The following is a 21,406-nucleotide window of genomic DNA, read 5'->3' on the forward strand; positions in this document are numbered from 1 at the left end:
TTGAGCATCCCTTAGCTGCCTCACTCATCCCCCATCACTACAGGTTCGTGGCAGCTTCTCCCTGGCTATTAGCATGCTGATACTCGTCCCTGGGGTCCACTGTAACTTCGGAAAGACTCTTTTTTGAGGCTCGTGCAGGTCACTTCTTACTGAGGCCTCTCTCGTTTCTGAGATCCCAGATTCACTTAGAAACCACCCCCCTCCAACACAGGCCTCACACACACATACCCCCACACCCCCGGCACACACACCCCTCACACCCACCTGTAGTCCTCATAAGTGAAAGAATCCTTCAAGGGCAGTTTGTGAGCATGAGGATGGGTCTGGGAATTCGAGGTTTGAGAAAGCAGAGGTGAAAAGAGAAAAAGGGAAAACAGAAACCAGTCAGCAGAATTTCATTAGTTAGCTGCCTAACAGATCCTAACAAGAGCCAAATGAAGCAGGAGGACGCGGCGCGCTGCGGAGGGATCATCGCGCTATTACGCGCTCATCCATCACTGTCAACTTAATTTGTTGTGCCCAGCAGCCGCCATAAATCTGCTTCTTCACATCTCGATCCCGGGACCCACAGACACGGCACGGGAACCACATTTAAGGCGGACTGAGTTTACAAGAGGTAGGCACACCCACGCCGGGAGTATTTCGTCTCAGCGGAGACCCGAAGCCTCCCAGACAGGGGTCCGCCCGGCCTGCCTCTGCTGCGCAATGCGCGGCACGTCCCCTGTGAATAGATTTCAAATCTCTTCTGTACATCAGGAAGAGGGACAATTAAAGGCACTCTAATAAATTGAAACTTCTTTCATTTACCTCTGACTTAAATCATTTGGACGGGGATCAACTTGTTACGCGCAAATGAATCATATACGTGGCAAACGCGGCACAGATACAGAAAATCAGGAAACATAACACGGTTGTGTGGAATCAGGAAACAAATGTTACAAACAAATATAATAAAGCAGAGATCGGCATATTTAAATTTCACCACTTTTTTTTTTCTGGACAGAAGAACATTTGGCAAAAATATCTCGAACTTCACACTTGCGAGAACATTTTATACATTTCCTATTTTCTCTGCCACAACACTCTCCCCCACCTTAGACCTTTCAAGCACTTAAAAACTTTGTCTCAATTAAGAAATTAAAAGCTGTAACGGTATAATTTTAATCTTCAGTTTCCATTACAGTCTGATAGACAGACTGCAGTAAGTGATCAAATGAACAAATGGTGATTTCTGAGATACAAATGAGATGCTGCTGCAGGGTCTCGGCACCACTGTTAATGCACGAAGCCCCGTGTAGTGTGCGGTTTTTACTCTTGACGCATTAGCATCACAAGTGCGCGGTAATTTATCATCGCTCCCTGTAATGTGCTCGCTGGCACGGGACGCAGGACAGTAGGGGATGAGGTAAAAGTGGCTCAAACCGTAAATCAATTAGAAAACAAAAGCTTGTGCTCTGCGCGCAATTTTAGGCAAATTATATCTTACAAAAGGCTGCCAATTGGGTGCTAGCTCCCAGGTGCCTGCCTCTCCCCTCTAGTTCTTCGCCCACTTTTAACCCTTTGGAAGAGAAGTCAACATACAGAGAGATATTGACATAGTTCATAAATGTTGTGATAATAAAAATGAAATTAAAGAAGATACACTTTAAGTCAAAATAGTAAATAACCTATTGCCCCGGGGCATTTTCTAGCTGCTATAGGAAGATCAGAAAATCCTTCTCTGGGTTAAAAAAAATCAGTTCCATAGTCAAGCAGAGATTCGAGGAGAAAATGCTTCTTATTGCCCCTTCTTTGTAATGAATGAAATGAGAGGCTGTGTCCTGAGAGTCCTAAAGATGCTTTCTGTTTAATTATGGAACTAGACCACAACGGTGCTCAGGATTTCCCTCATAAAAGTACAAACTCAGCAGATGACAACTGCCCCTCCACCCAAAATTAATTTGAGGATAAGAACCATAGGAAAACTTCAGAATTTGAAAGATAAAGGAATTCAAACGCTAAAATTTCCCTTCACTTTTAATAAAATCCAACTTTACATTGTCTGATCTTCCGGGAGTGTTGTTCACCCCACCGCTTTCCAAACTCTGCCAGGTGGGGAAGGATTGCTGCTTTTGTTATTTTAAAATATTTTAAAATCATTTGAATTGTGGGACACACTATGTTATTTTGAAAGCTGGTAAAGTTCAATGCTAAATTCCGCAAGTATTAAAAAATTTGACCCTTCTCCCCAGAAGAGTGTGACTTATCGAATAGGAGAAAAAATGGCACTTTTCAAAATTAGAATGCTGAATGTCAAAATGACTTGAGGAAGAATGTATCAACACTCAAAGAGCTTTAAGTAGCTTTGGACTCTACGAAAACTCTTCAAACAATGGTGACCTCCCCAAGGCCCCAAAAGATGGAAAATCAACTCCAAAATATCTCCCTTCCTACTATTTATGTATCTTTCTCACTGAAAAAACAGGTTCATGCTCACACTCCTGATGAAGTCATAAGGAAAACTCGGGGAAAAAGTGTAAATGCTTCCTTCAGATTAATTTTTTCCAGTTTCTTTTTTATTGACATATAGTCAATTTACAATGTCATGTTAGTTTCTGGTGTACATTATAGGGAGTCAGTTATATATATTCTTTTTTTCATATTCAGATTAATTTTCAAGATTATTTTGGCTGTAGAGTCACAGAATACTTGCAGAATAGGTTAGAAATAGTTGTTCTTATCTGCTTAAAAAATAGGGTGTGCCCACTGTAAGTAATTCTGATTTTTAAAAAAAGCTATTCTGCCACAGACACATGGACGTAACTGTTCCACTGAAGCAGAATCTGAAGCTTTGCAGAAAGGCAAGGAACTTCCGTTTCAAAGGGGCTCTCACGCCTGTGACGCCAGCGCCACCTACTGGTCTCATGGCAGAATAGGTGACGGCCGCAATTTTATTTCCCAGGACGAGGCCTTCGCAGCAATTCACCGTAAACCCACACTGGGTTTATCCAGAATGGTTCAGCTTTACTTAAGAAAAATATGGTTTCTAAAAAAAAAAAACAAATCTATCCTACTTCTTTAAATTATTATATAATAGTTTTACAAGGATCTTGAAACATTCAAATATTGAAATGATTTGCATGTGAAAAGCGTTTAACTTTAAAAATAAATATTTTCATATACCACGCAAAAATGAAGAATAAGAACAATGTCTATTCCCAACACTATTTAAGCTGCAGACAGATGATTTTTTTTTTACAAGCCAAGCCTTAAGGTTTAAAAATACAGTCTTCTAAAAATTATAATATTAACCTGAACTTAATTGAAAGTTCCTAAAAATGTTCTTAGATAAAAGTCATTAAGCTCACACTTTATAGGGAGGATAACTGAACATCCTTCACTTTATAGAGCAAAATCTTACAACGGTTTTGTTTATCATGACATGCCTTCTCCAACAGAAGACATTCTTAACCTGTACTTTTAAAATAACAATGTAAATGAAAGCAGAAAACTTACTTATTGTGGCTGATTGGTTCTAGTTGAGATAGCTGTTTCCAAGTCACAGACACACATGGGGTGGGCGAGGGTCCGTCTGGCAGTGCAGAAGGACGGCAGGGATGGATCCCCGGGGCACCAGGGCCCAACAGGAGCAGGCCATGGGGTCAGCCAAGCACTAGCACCCTCCCGGCTCTCCACCCTCCCCGTAAATTCAGGTTTAGAAACCAGGCATGGATTTTCTGCAGATTTTTAAGTGACTGATATTTTCACTTTCTTGAGCATTGTAAATATTTGAGGCTGGAGATGTGAACAGCTGCCATGGCTCATCGTCAGACTTGAAGCCCCACGGAGCTCACTTTTAAAGAGGAGTCTTGTTTTCTTATGTCAAGCCCAGCAACCCCGTGAAGCTCTCTTCTACTCCCTCTCCTGACACGGGAGGTGTTCCAGATGAGACACAGTAATATTGTACCTGGTACAAAATAATCACTATGTTTGGGAAAGATTAATATCTAAAATCATTTGTTTAGCTTCAATAAAAAGAAGTAATATTGCTAAATATGTAAGTATGACATTTTGAAGAATTTACCATATTGCATGGGTCTGGTAGCTATGCTTAAGGAAATTAAAAACCACTAGAGTCAGCATATTTGATCCTTATTAAAGTTCTGTCTTGAACTATCACTCACATAAAACAAAAATAAACCAAGAAGAAATTTAAATAAAACCTATGGATTACAAGAGTTTGAAGATGAAAAAAATGAACAATATTCTGGCTCTAAAAAATTGATTCAGCATGCAGCTTCTCTTTATAGTCCCTTGATAAAAATGAAATCTCCCTAACAAACACTTAATAAAACCTGTCAATATCTCTGGAAAGAAAAATGACACAAATGCATTAAGTATTAAATACCCTTGGAAAAAGTCACATATTCCATGAATTTTTGATGTACTATCTTGACATTAATGTAAAACCTTGATATTTATAATTGACAGATATTTAATAAAGTATAAAAGAAGATGGCTGCTGTGCAGCATGCAAATTTTTCAGGTTGATCAGAAATGAAAGATACAGACATGTACTTAAACTAAATAAACAGTTAATATGTGTTACACGAATCAGCTGCAGTCTTATTTTAAGCTCGTACAACAAACCTTTGTGGAGAAGCAAAATAAGCAGAATTCATTATTATGTGAATTTCTAATTCAGAAACGTCTAGTATGTGGGACAGCTTTGAAACAGCTCTGCACAGGAACAAAATACATTCGGGTTAAAGTTGTTTTTTGTTTTTAACATCTGATAATAAGCATTTTAAAAATAAAATAAAGAAAAGTACTTTCATAAATAGATGGAGAGGTATTTCCTAAAACAATTCTTTAAAAAAAAAATTTAACCTAACCAAAGATTTAAAACCCTTTAAGGAAATTTAAAACAAAAACAAAAACAGAGGATTAAAACACACACATGGCCTGTAGGATACAAACACTACTTAAAATCAGATCTTTACTTTTCTAAAGAACACTCAGCTCTAACCTTGACCAATATTGAGACAGAAGCCAAGATGAACATAGTCGAGCATCACCTTCAACGAGGCACTTAAATACACTAAAGGGAAAGTGGCTCAGCTCCTAAAAACGGCTCCTAAAAACTGTGTTGTACAGAATGTACAGTCTGCTATGATATATAATCAATTGTTAATTTGAAAAACATACATGGCAGTTCAGTGACTTATCAGTGACTCTGTAGTATCAGAAATAACAAAATACAATTTAGAAGTTGTACCTAGTTTGTTCTGATAAAGAACCACAATAGCATGCAATTAAAACTCTCTAACTAAAATACGGCAATTACTATGTTTGGCCTATGTACGAAAAGGCAGGGGGCGCGGGGGCCAGGGGAAAGCTTACACTTAGGACCCTGAGGCTCCCCCTCCCACTCTAACAGAAGGCTGATTAGAAGAGCACGGAAGGCAGCAATCTCTAGTGTGTCCGCCAACCCTCCTGCTCATATTTCACTTCCTAAGTGCAGAGAACACAGTTTAACAGGATGACAAATTGCAAAACATCTACTGAATCTAGAATTTAGTTTTGATGGCCATAAATCAGAATCAAAGCATGGTTCATGCATTTGGCTCTTGAGGGAAAAAATCAATTTTTAAGACTTTTATTTTTAGGCACAGATTATCTCCAACTCTTCAGGGAATTTTTCATTATAAAGTTCTTTGAATTCACTCAATACAATCAAATAAATACATCAATACACATTAGATTTAAACTGCTTGCTTTTCACTTATACATATATTTAGTTTTTATAACAAATGTGTATTACCTAATAATAAAAAACTTTAATGAAGAAAATGAGATTAGTGGAGAAATATCAAAACTGCTCAATAAATTTATAAAATTACTTTAAGATGGAAGGATTGATTTCTTCCATTGGAACACTGAGATCTATAACTTACATCCAGTTTAAATTAAATTGAAATCTACAGAAACACTGCAAAAGAGATGCCTGTTTAAAAGCTTTATTGGTTACCATTTGTATACCCTGAAGATGCACAATCAGCCACGAACCAAATTTAGTCAAAGTCAATCTATACTTTTGACTGTCAATCATTATCTCACTCAACAAATTGTCACTGACTCAGAAAAAAGTTGAATTGGTAGGACTAGAAATTCAACGAGTTCTGTATTCACTGAATTCTGAAGTCAAGGCCCCTGCTAGATGCCATGTGAGTGACAGGTGGACAAAAGACATCAGACACCGTCATCATCCTCAGAGGGCTCTGCCTCGCAGCAGTCAGATAAGTGACTTCAAAAAGAAAGATGATGCCAGAGGCCGCAGTCTAGATCCCCTCCTCCAACCACCAGGCTTCTCTGCTCTGTGTCCTCCCAGCCCTCTGCCCTTCTTTCCCAAGCTGGCCTCCGTCTGCCATCGTGTGTGTGTGTGTGTGTGTGTGTGTGTGTGTGTGTGTGTGTGTGTGTGTACATACATGCATGCATGCACATCTGACACATTTCTTTGTGAGGCAAGGACCACGTCCTTTCTAACCACTAGGGAATCCCCAACGCCTGACCTGGGCTATGCAGGGTGGCCCAGACGAACAACAGGCAGAACAGAGGAGGTGACAGCTCCACAGGCAATGAGAGGTAGCACCTGGGGCACCGGGTCATCCGGCTGTAACAGATTTCAACCCAGGGCGACCTGGTTCCACGCTCCTGTGCACAGAGCCCCCCCCCCCCATAGGCTTCCAGAGAAACAGACTTCAGTTTCCTTTTCTTCCGTCTTCCATCTCTCACAAGTACAATATTTTTCCACCATCTAGGGGTCAGATAATCTCTTTCCCCAACCTCCCAACAAATCTATCTTCAAATACATTTATTCAACAAAGATCTACTCTATTTTAAAAAGCCAACAAGCAGCAAAATGGACCAAGCCAGGCAGCCTCTGTACCATATGGTCACCAAATGCCCCTCCACCACACTCCGACTCACCCCAGCAGAAAGCACACCTTGAAAACAGCCCCGTCACTTCCCGGGTCACCTCAGATCACCCCACCGCTGAGCCTCTGTTTCCTCATCTGAAAGCAGGTCAGACAAGCAACCTCTATCTTCTTCTAAGCTCTTAAATCTTGTTTCTTTGCCTTTGACACTCCCCCACCCCAAATATCCCAATCTGCTATTTAACTTAAGGACTCTAACCCCTTCTCTGGTCTGTGAAAAGATAATGCCACCAAGTTAGCAATGCTTATCCATACAGTATATACGCTTGTGACTCCTCAATCTTCTTATTAAAGACTAGAAATAAACAGAATGGTAAAAAGCAGTTATCATTTTAGAAGAACTCATTTGCATCAAAAAGATAGGCCAGAATGATGTACAATCAGCGTGCAAGGTATTTTATTTTTCACTTCAGCTATTTTAGATTTCAACAATTCAGGACAGACTTTGCATGACCAGAGCCACCGGTCATTTATAAGAGGGCACTATTCTGACTACCATTATGAAACCCACCTCCTTGACAGGGTGACCGAAGTTCAGAGCGTGAGTATATACCTTGTCCCAGGAAAGGAACTGCCATGGTTTGGTAGGAAAGCTCTCTCTATCTCCACGAGATGGAGACAGAGACAGAGAGAGAGAGACACAGAGAGAGAGAGAGAGAGAGAGATGTGAGGGAAGGAGGAGGGGAGGGAGGGCAGGAGGGAGGGGCTTCCAGTCACCATTGGCCAAGCACCTGTGTCAGGAACCGGTGCGAACCTCACGTGTATTACACAATTTAATTAACCTGTTTCCTATGAAACAGGCACTATTATTAGCCCCATTCTGCTGATGCAAAAACTAAGGGACAGAGAAGTTACCAGCATGTCCAAGGTTACCCAGTTAATAAACAATGGGGCTGGGGTAATGACTAGACAGCAGTTTTCTGGAGTTTATTTAAAGGCAAAGGATAATTCATTGTCCACTTCTATAAATAAAGCATATGTTCTGATGCGGTAGACACATTTTTTCTTGTTGAAATTCTAGGAAAATGTTTGGTAAATATTGCTCTCATTTAAAATTCAGCACAGATATTTTAAAGGACTTTACAAAGCTTAGAGGCCGGTAGTATTAGCCAAATTAAGACTGTGAACCTATTACTTCCCAAACCACAAGTTTAGTTAAAAGTCACTATCTACCATCATAAAATCTCAGCCCCAGGTGGTGACTCAGAGATCACCCAGCCCAGCCCCCCTCATCCTGGACGTGAAGAACCCTGGTCCCGGAAAACACGTGTGTGTGTGCAGACACGTATTCTCTTTCCCTTCAATACATTTGAAAACATAGGGGTCATATTTGGAACTCACTTTCTGGTATTTTCTTCATTAGAATTATGCCATGCTGGTCTCCCAACAATGTCCAATAATCCATTTTCTAGAGCTCCTACCTAACATTTTTGTGATGACTCTGAACGGCCTCTAAGACCCGCCACAGCTTTATCAATCATTAAACCAGTATTATCTCCCCGGTCTTACACTGGCACTATCTCCTTGGCTACTTTCAACTCTCCTAGCTATCCTGTCGTTAGGGAAATGAACTTTGGCCCCTTAAATGTTCTGCCTGTAAGCCTAAAGGAAGTTGAAGAAGTCCCGAGTAGCTAGTGAGAAATGAGCTCCAGGGTGCACCACGGCATCGGAGAGCCTGGACGTCCAGACCCGGGATTCTTATGAAGACGGACCAAATTCTGACGGAATACATCCAGCCTATGATGCAGGAGGAGCCCCACGACTGAGTGAGCCTCTCAAACGCCCACTTTGCGGGCACATCACGCAAGTCCAGACATCACATACGCTACTCTGTCACCAGCTGCCACGCGTTTACTTTGGTAAATCCCAAAGACAACACCATCTAGGGTGAAGGTCCCTGCTGCACACATCCAGCTGCTGGTCACAGGGGGGAAGGGTGAGGGCGTGTGGCTGACGACACAGCTCTAAGGTTCAGTGCGTCTCCAAGACCCCTGCAAGTGCTGGGTCCACAGAGAGTGTGGACAGGGCCAGTTGTGAGTGTGCTGGTCCCTCCTCCACCGCCGGACCATTCATATTCCTTCCTTTTCTCTATTTCCCATGCGTCATCTGTGCTCACGAGGTACCAGTCAAAAGGAAAATCCCCAACACTATTTCTCTGGGTCCCTGTCAGCAGAGCAAATTATACACGTCCCAGTTAAGGGAAAAGAGACATGGAGGCCTCTGAACAGAAGGGAAAACACCTCTCTTGTTCCCTGGCTCGGTATGAAGAAAAGCTCTCTGTATGTATAGGAGAGAGACAGACAAACGGACACTAAGAGAGAAGGAGGGAGGGAGGAAGATATAAACAACACAAGTCACTGGTAAAGAGAGACTGCTCGGAAGAGTGTAGAAAACCTTTTTGTATCTCCCGAAAAGGGAACTTTCAAGCCTATCACCCTGATCTGATAAATAAAACAAATACTTTAACATTTTTGGTAACATATGCCCCCATTAAACCTGCAATGGACTGAACTACAGGGCTGTCCTTTACTAGAGAAAAAACAGAATGTTATTACAGGAAGTCAAAGCAACTCACTTGACTAATCAAACGGAATTTAAAATGACCATGCCTTTGGGTAGAGTAGCGGAGAGCTTTCTTTTTGATTAAGCAACGTTATTTTATATTCATCTTCAGTGGATTAAAAAAAAATCCTTCCTCTCCTTTCACTAAGAGTCCAAATTAGGTACCATAACTTTTTCAAGCACTGTTTTACCAAAACGTAAAAACTGAAAAAGCAGGCACTAAGATGTCATCTGAACTTATTGGCTATTTCCCTAACGGTGTTACAATTTTTTAGGGAAAAAAAGTTATAGAGAAAAATTCTTCTCTGTAAAGTTAGAGTCTACCTGAAACAGAGCAGGGTATAAGATCGGGGAGGGGAAAAGGCCGATCAAATCGTGCAGGACTGTGCCAGGCTCTGCCTGGCGTCCCCACGTGAACGAGCCAAGAGAGGGCCAGCGGGACAAGCGAGAAGCTGCGAATTGACTTCTTTGTCCACGAAAAGACATGCTTTGCCTTATATTTTCTTAATTAAATGCTTTACTGGTCAATAGTTATGAGATAGATTTCACTCTCATTTTTATCAGGGAAAATACTGCCTCACTTTCTAAGAATAATACCATTTTGTTGGAGCTGTCAATATCTGGAAACACATTTTCAATGAAAGTAGTTTCATCTGTGCATGTCATTTAAGCGCTGCCTATAAAATCCAATATATTAACTTAGGTCACCTTTTTGTATAAGATGACTTTTGATTATAATCATAGCTGAGAAAAGATGCCAGAACTGGGCTTTGAAAGCCAGGTCTAGCTCCTAACCCAGAGTCCCGAAAGCCCGGGACCATTTCTATTCAGGCAGCAGGACAACAGGAAGGGTGAGGAGACGGGGCAGCGGGACAGCCACAGAATGGGTTAACTGGTGGTCCCAGGGCCTCCCAGGGGGCATGTCACTGGCAGGGCCCAGGCTACAGGGGCTCAAAGAGTGTGGAACATTCCTGATTAATGCTGCATTTAAAGACAGAAGGCGACAGGACATCCTCTCAAAGGCACAGGGATGCTCTGTAGAGGAAGGAAAGGATCCAGTGATGGAGATGGAGGGACGGCGCCCAGAGCAACGTCCCAGAACTCCAGGCACACCCAACTTGCCTCAGCTGCTGGCGGGATTCCTTCTCAGGAGGACAAAGGGAGGGGAAGACACAAAGAAACTGAGTTGGAGACAACAGGACGTAGAAGACATTCCTGTCACCTGCCTGAGTTTTCTCTTAGTAATGGAGGAAGGGGAGAGCCTAGGGGCAGCTCAGGGCTGCAGAGACTCCGAAACAACACCCTGGGTATGAGACCGTCAGCAAGGCAGGACGCAGCGTCTCTCCGGCCAGGCTGGGGTACAGCTCCTCCGAGCTGACTGTTACCTGGATGCTCTGGAGCCCAGGAGCAGGTGCTGAGAGTGGACAATGCAGAGGACAGGGGTCTGCTATAAATGGCAAAAACAGCCATCTCCCCAACACAGACACGAGACAACAGAGTTTAGATTTAGTCTCCAGACACCCAAGCTGGGGAAGGCGGTGCAAAGAGAACCTCTTTCTAAACACTTAATGAATCTGCTTCAAAAGGAAAAAAACCTGTTTTCCCATCTGTACTTCCAGACACATATAATAAAGTGACATTTTCCAACATAGGTTTTTCTAGATCATTAGCTCTGTCAAGTAAGACTCCAGGCTCAGCATAATGACCACTGTTCTTTCTAGTCGTCCTCCAATTTCTAAAAAGAAACTGTAAAATCTGGAAGTAAGCTTATCTATCCCTGAAAAAACTTGATGTGGAGAACAGTTTGCCCAATTTTCACAACTAATATTGGATAGGACTTTCCAGGCTGGAACGATTTACCCTCCCTCCCAGGGATTCACTCAGCCAGCCCTAAATGGTTTAAGATCCCTCTTCCTTCAAACCTCCATATGACCTCCAGTGACCTCCGAATTTCAGGAGTCTGTAAAATACCACCAGCACTTGATTTTACACCATATTAAATTGCTCCTGAGTTGCTCTGTGGCATTCATTCATTCATTCATTCATTCATTCATTCATTCACTCACTCCTTCATTCAACTAATATTTAGGGAGTGCCCACTCTTGAGTGGGACGCTGAGCCAGGGAGTAGAAAACCAGTGAGCAAGGTGGCTCGGGCCCCTGCCCTCCTGGAGCCTCCTGTCTGTGGGCAGCGGGCACTGGTCACAGTCCCAGCCGGGACGAGAGCAGTTAGGGGAACAGTGCAGAGCAGCAGTAGGGGCCTGGTCCTGCGAGGGTCAGGTGGCCAGGGGTCCGGGGAGGGAGGAGGGCCAGGCAGAGGGAGTCCCGGGCTCGCCTGCTGAACGTGTCACACACAAGGAGCTGACAGACACTGACTCCAGGTCACTGTTTCTGCTTCCTGCTGTCACAGTAAGTCACAAACTTAGTTTGGAGGAAAGAAAGAGACTGCCCATCCCGTAGCGATCACTGACCAATAGGCAGATTTCTTTTCAAATCAGCCTTAAAAAAAAAAAAAAGGAAAGGAAAGAAGGGGCATCTCCAAGGTGGAAGCACATCTCGGCTCCAAGGCCAAGACCAGGAAGGCAGCTCCCAGCTGCGGGCTTGGGCTCAGGGTCAGTCCAGCTTCCTGGTGGCCACTCACAGCCCTGCTGCTCAGGGTGGGCAGAGGCTGTACTTTTACGTGTTCCCCCCTCACACACAAAGCTGCCGCATTCACATATGCCAGTGCAGAAGGTGGGACCCTCGGCCAGAAGTAGGTGGTGACGGACTGGTTCTGACTTGGCAGAGGGGCCATGGCCAGACAATCTGGGGCGGGTGGGAGCCTGGTGGGCGGACGGCAGTGTCCTTGGCACTTTCCCAGTTTCATTCCTACTCTTATGCTAACTGCTCCAAGTTTGGTCATTTTACAAATTAATCTTTTATTTTGAAAAATAAGACTAAGTACTTCAAATGACTCATAGTAACTTAATGGGCACAGGATGCTGGCACAGAAAATATGTCTTTGGACAGACAGACAGACAGAAATTAGGTTAGAAAATGCCCACTGACTTTTAGTGGAATCAGAATTATGAGGATCACAAGGATGACTGAAATAATCACATCTCTTAGTCTCCTAAACTATGCTTAAATACGTGTCCGTAGAAAAGGGCCATAAGGCAGTAAGTGTTACATTTGCTGTGATACTCTGTGAACTACAAAATGAAACACGCCTGTAAGAAAAGTAAGAACAGCAGACGTTAAGAAACATTAAAAAAAAGTTTTGATGCATCTCAGAAAAGGTATCAAGTGGCAATTACTTCACAGAAAATAACAGAGGAGTAAAGGAGTGAGGGCATAAAAACGGTACAATTACATCAGGACGTGCTAAAGCCTATTTCTGCATCCTCAGTGCCATCTTCATCCCCTGATGCACCAGCACGACTGAGCGCTGCTGTGGCTGAGGCCCTGCAGGAGAACAGTGAGATGGGTCCCCTACTCACAAGAAGTAATGACGTTGGCGCAGGGAGTCCAGGTGGACAAAACAGGATGTGCCACACCAGGACACACGATGTGTGCTGGAATCGCGAAGGGGTTACAGACCTTGCTGGGAACAGAGAGACCTGGCCATGACTCACGGAGGAGGGGCCGTGTGAGGAAGGGCCTGAGGCAGAGAGCCCCGAAGGCAGTGCAGGAGGAGGAGGCGCTGAGGTCTGCCGATGGAAAGGCACGTGTGGGGAACAGTGGGAGAAAGGCTGGGGGACTACTGGCCCTAGACGGCCCTGCAGGGGGGGGTGTGGTGCACAGGGACGGGGCTCTGGAATGGCCCCTACCCAGTGGTCAGCTGCCTCTCGTGTAAAACGAAGACGGTGCCCACCCCCTAGGTTTGCTGGCATATGAGAAGCACCTGTAAGTTAGTAACCTTCCAGGGTAAGGGACTTAGACTTGGCAGATGTTGGTAAATTAATGGAAATGTTGGAGAAGGTCTTCTTCAGGGAAAATAATCTACCAAAGGCTGAATCAAACCAAAAAGCAGAGGAAGTGGAGAGTGTGGGGAAGGAGGTGACAAAGTTTAAGAATCTGATAAAAACTATGAGTCTGAGATGGCAAGGCCTCCACCAACCACCAGTATGGACCAAGGCCCTGCCACCAGTCACGAGGGGGAGCGCAGACGCGGCCACTGCCCCAGTCGCACCCTCAGATGAGAGCGCATGCTGGCTGAGGCCTGAGAGACACCCTGGAACAGAGGGCCCAGCAGGCCACGCCTGGATTCCTGGATTCCCATACCAGCTGTGAGAGAGTAAATGTGTGTTGTTTTAAGCCTCTAAAAATACAAAAAACTATAGGCCTGGAAGTAGAAAGTTCACACGAGCACGTTCACACACTATCACTCAGGATAGACGAGGATCTGCTGTAGTAACAAGTGTCTTCAGTAAATGTTAGTGCCTTTCTGCCTTTTAGGAAAGAGGAAATGAACGTATTTACTGGAAAAAAAGGAAGAGGATGCACAAGATGGGGAGTAAGTGATGGAACCAGGACACGTGGGGCATTGTGTCACCAAGAGCACAGGTAAAAGGGTGGGTCTGGACAAGGAGAGGAGAGTGAAGACAAAGAGGATGGGGAAGGTAAGGGGAAGTTTTGAGAAGGGTGGAGAGAAGTCAGACACTAAAGGCAGACAAAACACCTGTCTTCAAATTGGAGGCAGGAGACCTTGCTTAGGATGCGGGGCATTTGGTCTGCTTCACGATCACTGTCAGTGTGGTGACACGACTCCTCATCCCTTTTACCCCACTTGTGCTCGGCATCCCCTCAGCCACCTGAAAACTAACACTCCATTTCAGTCCTAAATCCACAGCTTCTGGACATACCAGAGTTCTCTGAAACATGGGCTGCACACTCTGAACAAAGACACTGCTTAGTTAAGACGTGATGAACAGTTGCCTCTACACTGGCAGTCTCAAACTGAACCAAATCCAATATAGAAACCCATCTGAGTCTCTCTAATTTCCAAAGTTACTTGTGAAAACCAGGCAATCTGAAGGCCTCCATAAGGCCCACCTTAAATGCTTATGGATTTATTTTGGTCTCTTCAATTCCATACACCTGTTTTTGTTCTGTAAAACAGATGAAAACTGTGAAGCATAAAGGAAATTGTGAGGTATCCCGGGGAGGCTCCAACAGCAAGCTCTCTGCTGTCCCAGGATGCTGCTCTCTCTGGACGCCCTGCAGGCCAGACCTACCGACCCCGGGAGTGGAGCTCAGGAAGTGCCATTTTCAACAAGTTTCCAGGTGACTTATGCTCATTTGAGTTGAATCCAGGAACTAGCTGCACTGCTAGCTGCCACCAAGGAGGAGACAGTGAAGACTAACCCCCCCAGCCCCCGCACGTACATACGCACACACAGGCGCGTGGTGGGAAAGTGCAGTCTGGGAGAAGCTACATTTCACACGAGCGTGTCTGGCCCCGTCCTGGTCCAGACCTGCCCACTTGACGTTCTGGGTCATTGAAACTTGACCAAATAGAATACATAAAACTTTAATTTTCCTCCTTAAGCTACTGTGTATTTTCTGATATTTTCTATTATATCTATGTATGGTTTCTATTTTTAAAATCATTTCACTTAAAAGAAAAGAAAAAAGTCAAAAAGGCGTCTGATACCAGGGTCAAAGTACTCAGCCACGTCGCTTTTTGCTCTAAAGTGATCCAAAGATCTCTAACTCCAGCTATACACTTTTTCTCAGTAGTTTTGGACCTGATCTGCAAATAACTGACAGTTAAAGTTTATTCAACAGTCATTTATCGCATGCCAAACATCAGGCTGGAAGCCACGGGAACAAAACCGAAGACAAATTTGTTCTCAGCCCTTCAGGCACTTGAAATGGCCCCATAAAAGAAATGAGTGACATTAAGCAGGTGACTCCTTAACGACCAATTAAACTTCAGAATCTGCTGCGCAGTGAAGAGGCAGGTAAGTGCGGTGCCTCTGGCTCTTGGATCACCGTCTTTCCCCACAGCAGGTCCTCTGCACCCACCACCCCTGCCTAACTTCACGGTGCCGACGGCCAAGACCTTTGTGTCAAGAACTCATCACACATGTTTTCAGGGGGCGGGTCACTATGTGCAGAAAAAGGTCTGACTGAGGCAGGTCCTGAATTTCATTATTAGCAAATCAACTCTGCAGTAACAATAAAATAATAATCAGCATTTAGTGAGCACCCAGCACATAACAAATGTAAACCTCACAAGAACCCTGTAAGAGCGATACCACCATCATCCCCATTTCACAGATGAAGAATCTACACCCCAGAAGAAACATGCCCAGGTCACCCAAATCCACTCGCCCAACTTCAAGTACTATCTCCAATAAATGTAACACATTTCATAGTAAGAAATGGAAAAAAAAAAGGAAAAAGAAGAAAAACACTGAGCAGACCATACAGTGGGTACGTCACATGGATGTGAGGACCTGACTTCACAAAGTGCTCTTCCATTTCTCAGTTAACCCTCCCAGGACCAGCATAAGGCAGTGACTGGCGCCCCCATTACCGGGGTGGGGGGGGGGGACCTAGGCTAAGTGACCCGCCATCCCTAGGTTATTAGAGGCAGAGCTGTGAATCAAAGCCGGGTGTAGATTCCAAATTCGCACCTTTCTAGTTCGCGCCATTCACACAAATGTAGAAAAAGGGGAACAAGTGTTGCCCTAAAATAGCAACATGTGTTTTTAAGGATTTTAAAGCAAGATCTAAGCATCTGACCCTAGACCACTGGATCCCCTTGCCAGGGGCAGTTTCAACAGCAGAGCAATTACCATCCCCCAGTGTATGGTGGACAAGGTGACCTTTTCCCCAATCTGACCACTCAACAGCCATAAATTCTTTATATAAAACTAGATTTTGACATAAGAATACCATGAATGTACTCGACACAACCAGTAAACACAGGCAAAAGTTCTCACAACACACTTGTCCTTGCCGTCCTCTCAAAGAACAGCTGCCTATGTGGTTCAAAAACACCACTTCTGAAAGCATTTTCTCCTTCTCCTAACGACCCTGAAACATCACAACCTGTTTTATTAGGGCTTGCGTGTTTAAGTGGCCAGCTTTACAGAAGACCTGACAAGCGGAAATACAGCTGAGCTGCAACGGAGAAACGAGTAAATCCCCTTCCATCTGCCAAGCGTCTAGCCGGTCACGATGCTTACACGCAGAGAACCAGCTAACAGTCTAATAAAAGGCACACTGCAGAGTCGACTTATTGTATGAATTGCATCTTTGCGGGGGGGGTAGTTTTCACTGTGGCTGTAACCTGAAGTTAAAAAGCAACAACAAAAACTCTAAATCAAGTCCTTATTAACTGAACTGGAAGGGGGAAAAATCTTCAGTTTCTGCAAATGCCAGGCCGTTTACTTCGTGCTTCAAATATTGCCTGTAGATCACCAAATACCAAAACTTCACTTCTGTATGTTAATATGTTCCTTACAAAGCCCCTGATAATTAATGTACTGAGTTTTGTTTTAAATAAAAGGCTGGGGGGGGGGGCACAGATGTGGAAGATCAAGATTTCTCTTAAATTCTTCTCATCACACAAACATGGGCTCAAGAGAGATGCATCACAGACTTACACGTGAAAGGTGAAGCGGTGAAACTTCCAGAAACAAACCTACGAGCACATGGTCATGATCCTGCACCGAGGTGCTCCCCCCGCAGCACTCCAACGTCTGGGGCTGGAAAACCCGCTGTTGTGGGGAGCGCCCTGTGCACTGCAGGCCTGGCAGCATCCCTGGCCCGACTGTGAGAGCCAAAACCGTCTCCTCCCTCCAGGGGCAGACGGCTCTCGGCTGAGAGCCACTGTGCTAGGCAGAGTTCTTTAAAAGTGCGCGCGCGTGCACACACACACACACAAAACCATCTATAAAAAAAAACTGGTAAATAAGACTTCATTAAAATTAAGAACTTCTATTCATCAAATGATACCATTAAGAAAGTGACTAGGCAAGCACGGGCTGGGAGGAGCTAGTCCAAACATGTGTCTTACAAAGGGCACACATCCAGAAGAAAACACCAAATTATAAATTGGCAGTGGAAGGGGCTGGGGGGATGGGGAGTCACCACTTAACAGTTACAGAGTTTCTGTTTAAGGTGGTAAAGGAGTCTTAGAAATAGATAGTGGTGATGGCCGCATAACATTATGAATGTAATTACTGCCACTAAACTGGATGCTTCAAACTGGTCAAAATGGGAAATTTTATGTTACCTATATTTTGCCACAATTGAAACACTACACAACATTGTATCCCCCCCAATACACAATGGATTTTGAAGATTATAAAAAATGCAAAATACATCATAAATCATCTGATAGTGATTATATTTTTAAAGGCTAACCTTTCAGCTATAGTGGGTTAAATAAAATATATTATTAGAGTTTTGTTTTAAATGAGTAAAAGATTTGAATGGGCACTTCCCTAAAGAGGGCATCCAAGTCACTACAAAGCAGGTGGAAGCACACTCAGCAGCACCCATCACCGGGGAGGGGAAGTCAGGACCACAGCGAGACACACGCGCACCGGCAGGACGGCCCGGCGCTAGTGAGGGGGCAACCAGAACGTTCGTGCACTGCTTCAGCCACTAAATGGGTTCAGCCACTTTGGAAAACAGTTCATCAGTGTCTACTGAGGCTACTTGTATGTCTGTCCAATACCCCAGTAATTCTTTTTCTTCCAAAAAAACACCCAGAAGAAGGATGCATATGTTCATAAGAAGACATGTACAGGATTCCTTGTTGCAGCTTTGTTTGCAATAGCCAAAAACTGGAAACCACCAAAAAGCCAACCCATAAGAGAAAGGATAAACTGCGCTATAGTTGTACACTGGAAAACTATGCCGCAACAAGAAGAGAAGAAACTACTGCTACACCCAGCGACGTGGCTGCACCCCAAGCATTACACTGAGCAAAAGGTAGGTGCGAACCAGCCCAAGCTGCACAGCTCTATTCCGGAAGCTCGCGAGCAAGCAGAGCTCACCTCTGGGGACCGAATCCGAACAGTGGGCCCCCCTGGAGAAGAGCGGAGGATGCAGACCGGGAAGGAGACTAGGGGCTTCCTGGGATGCTAGACACGTTCTGTATCTTGGTCTCGGTTGCAGTTACTCAGCATGAAAACTATCTATACTTAATATGTGTGTGCTTTATGTGGGTAAATTAAATCTCAATTTTAAAAAGTCAACAGAACATTTCCCAAACTATTCACCTTTGCCACCGAAGGCTACTCCTACAGAGAGCTACTAGATGGCCTGACCATTCTTTTTCTATTATGTATTTATTCTATTAACACTGACCATTTTAAACGACCAACGTAGTCAAAAGCCTATTCATTAAACATGATATAATCCATCAATAGAAACATACTATTTTTACCTCTTTCTACTACTTGCCATGTATAATGTTTGGAGAGACTGAACATAAATCTTACTAAAAAAGCAGTTTATAATGTTTAATGTTTGGAAGCTCTATTGATCTTTGCCGCCTGTAGAGTGCAGGCATGCTTCTTCTGTGGTAAACTCTTAGTCACCTGAATCTCTCCTGCCTCTGAAGCTCTCTTAGTTTTTGCCTAGAATTGTGGTAACTGATCCTCCACCAACTGGCCAAGTCCTTCTATTGCTATAAACTGCTATTGGAGTGTTTTCTCGCCATTTAGTTTTTCCCCGTTGGTCTCATCCCCTCCCAGACTGAGGGGAGGATGGGCTGAGCCGGCGCCCTCTGCACCCACAGGGCCTTGACTGTAAAAGCCACGCCGTGGTTCTCTGACCCGCAGCACCCATCCCAGCCACCCAGCTCACTCCACACCCACCCAAGACTCGCCTCTGCAGGACCCCAAGGGGAAGTGGCAGGTAGCTTCTTTTTAAAAAAACACGCATTCCTGTAAAGGGCTTTCCTTCTTTCTCACCTGCCCTCACACTCCTGCAGGGGAGACAGGGCAGTTGCCCTTTTATAATAAGCGTGGAAACTGAGGCCACAAGAGTATGAGTGGCTGGTCCAGGGTCCCAGAACGAGCTGCTGTCGGAGAACAGGACCCAGGGTTCTGAGGCCCAGTCGTCAGTCCTCCAGTGTGGCACAGGGCTCTGTGACTCAAGACAGGTCTAGTCTAGAGAGCGGTGTCCTCGGTGTCTCACTGCCCAGAAGGCTGACCGGCAGGCCTCCGAGGCCTTCATTGCTATACTGACAAAGGTGTCCGCTGGGACAGGCCCAGTAAGACAGCCTGACGCCTGATGCCACCTGCCGCCTCTCTGACCACATTCACAGTCACTCTCCTACTCTCACGGCACCAGGATGAGTGTCTTGCTGAGATTAAGCACCCCTTTTAAGTTAAAAAGAAAATCAGTCAGTGGGGTGGCTTAGAACGACTTTTTCTTAATGCCAGTTTGATCTGGTCCACAGTTATGTCCTGTGGCATTTTTCACTCCTAAAGCAGCCTCTCCAGGAAGCTAGCGCTACCCACACCCTCAAAAGGAAATCCAGGATTGTGTGCAAAGTGTCAACACTGCAAACTCAGTCACTACCTACTCTTGGCCCCAGACAGGAGTTGTATTTCTCGTCAAGTAGCTGCTTACTGAGCTCTTGCCATGCGCCTGCACTCACAGGTCTTGGTGCCTGAACAACACGGGCCAACCCTGCCTCTGTGGGGCTTCCATCTGAGTGGGACTCTGGAGTACAAAACCTGCTCTTTCCAACACTCTAACTGCTTATGACGACACACAAATCAGATGACCAAGCAGTGGGCACTCAGTAAGCGTTCATGAAAGGAGGGAGGAACCAGCCCCCGCGGTTATCAGATGAAGTCAAGGTGACACCATAGGCAGGGAAGATCCTTCAGACTCAGTATGACTCTAAGTCCTGCTGTACCAATGATCAGGTATGAGTTTAAGTCCTGGAACAGACAGATCAGCAGACGGGCCTCAATTTCTTCACTGTGAAATGGGAATGACAACCCCCGGACCTGGCAGGGCTGAACAAAGGCCCCGGCACTATCCTGTTCCCTCCTTTCCAGCCTCTGCCTCTCACCACCCTCCCTGCCACCGCTCCTACGCACACCATGTTCGAACTGCACTGAGCGGCCAGGCTGCGCCCTTTGCCCCGATCCCCCAAACTCCGGACCTGCTCCAGGGTCAGTTACCACGCTCACCTCTGGGAAGCTCCTCCTGACACCCCACTCTTTCTGCCGCTTCCCTCACCTCTGGGCTAGCTCCTCTCGCTTGCTCTTCCAACCTTGGGCTGGATTTGGGTTTCCGCTGGACTGAGAGCTCCTGGAAACCAGGAGCCACGGCGTCACCTAACAAGGCTCCTTGGGTATCTCTGGTGCTGGATGAACGGGGTGACTGCTGGAGAGAGAAGGCCTGGGCGCAGAGACTTCTCTGTGATTGTGAGGGGTGTGCGCGCTTACGTGTGTGCGTACGTGTGTGTGAGACAGAGACACAGACTGACCCTTTCCAGAGGACCTTTCTCAGTTTGGGAATAATACTCCTAAGACCGCCACACACCCTGGTAAAGACGTCACCAGCTCCCGGCAGCCCTGTTTCACAGCTCCGTTAGCGCTAACTGAAACGACGCCCTTGCCCCCACGTCGCCCGCCTCCCGGAGAAGGAGTGCCGTCGTTCAGACACAGCAGCTGCGCCCAGGCAGCGCCCCCGGTAAGTACAGCGGCCCGTTAGTTGGAAGCCGCTGCCCTTCTGGTTCCAGAAACCACAGCCAGTAATGCGCACTGGACCAGTGAGAAGACCACGCAAGAGCAAGGCCTTCCAAGCCGATGGGAGCACTTCTCATGTAAACGCTGTCAAATAAAAACGGGCTTATTAATTTTAAATGACTTCACAGCATTTAAGGAAAAAACATGAGAC

General features: G+C 45.1%; 1 protein-coding gene across 4 annotated transcripts in view; it reads right to left on the reverse strand.

Moving 5' to 3' along the window:
* The window catches only part of SETD3 (SET domain containing 3, actin histidine methyltransferase), a 68,334-nt gene that overhangs the window by 12,655 nt on the left and 34,273 nt on the right, over positions 1-21,406 (reverse strand). For all 4 annotated transcript variants that reach the window (XM_032482605.1, XM_032482606.1, XM_032482607.1 and 1 more), the window contains one exon: positions 265-323. In XM_032482605.1, coding sequence (XP_032338496.1) covers positions 265-323 — 59 coding nt within the window. The remainder of the gene's footprint in view (positions 1-264; positions 324-21,406) is intronic.

Source organism: Camelus ferus, chromosome 6 (genome assembly GCF_009834535.1).
Source record: "Camelus ferus isolate YT-003-E chromosome 6, BCGSAC_Cfer_1.0, whole genome shotgun sequence".
NCBI classification, from domain to species: domain Eukaryota; kingdom Metazoa; phylum Chordata; class Mammalia; order Artiodactyla; family Camelidae; genus Camelus; species Camelus ferus.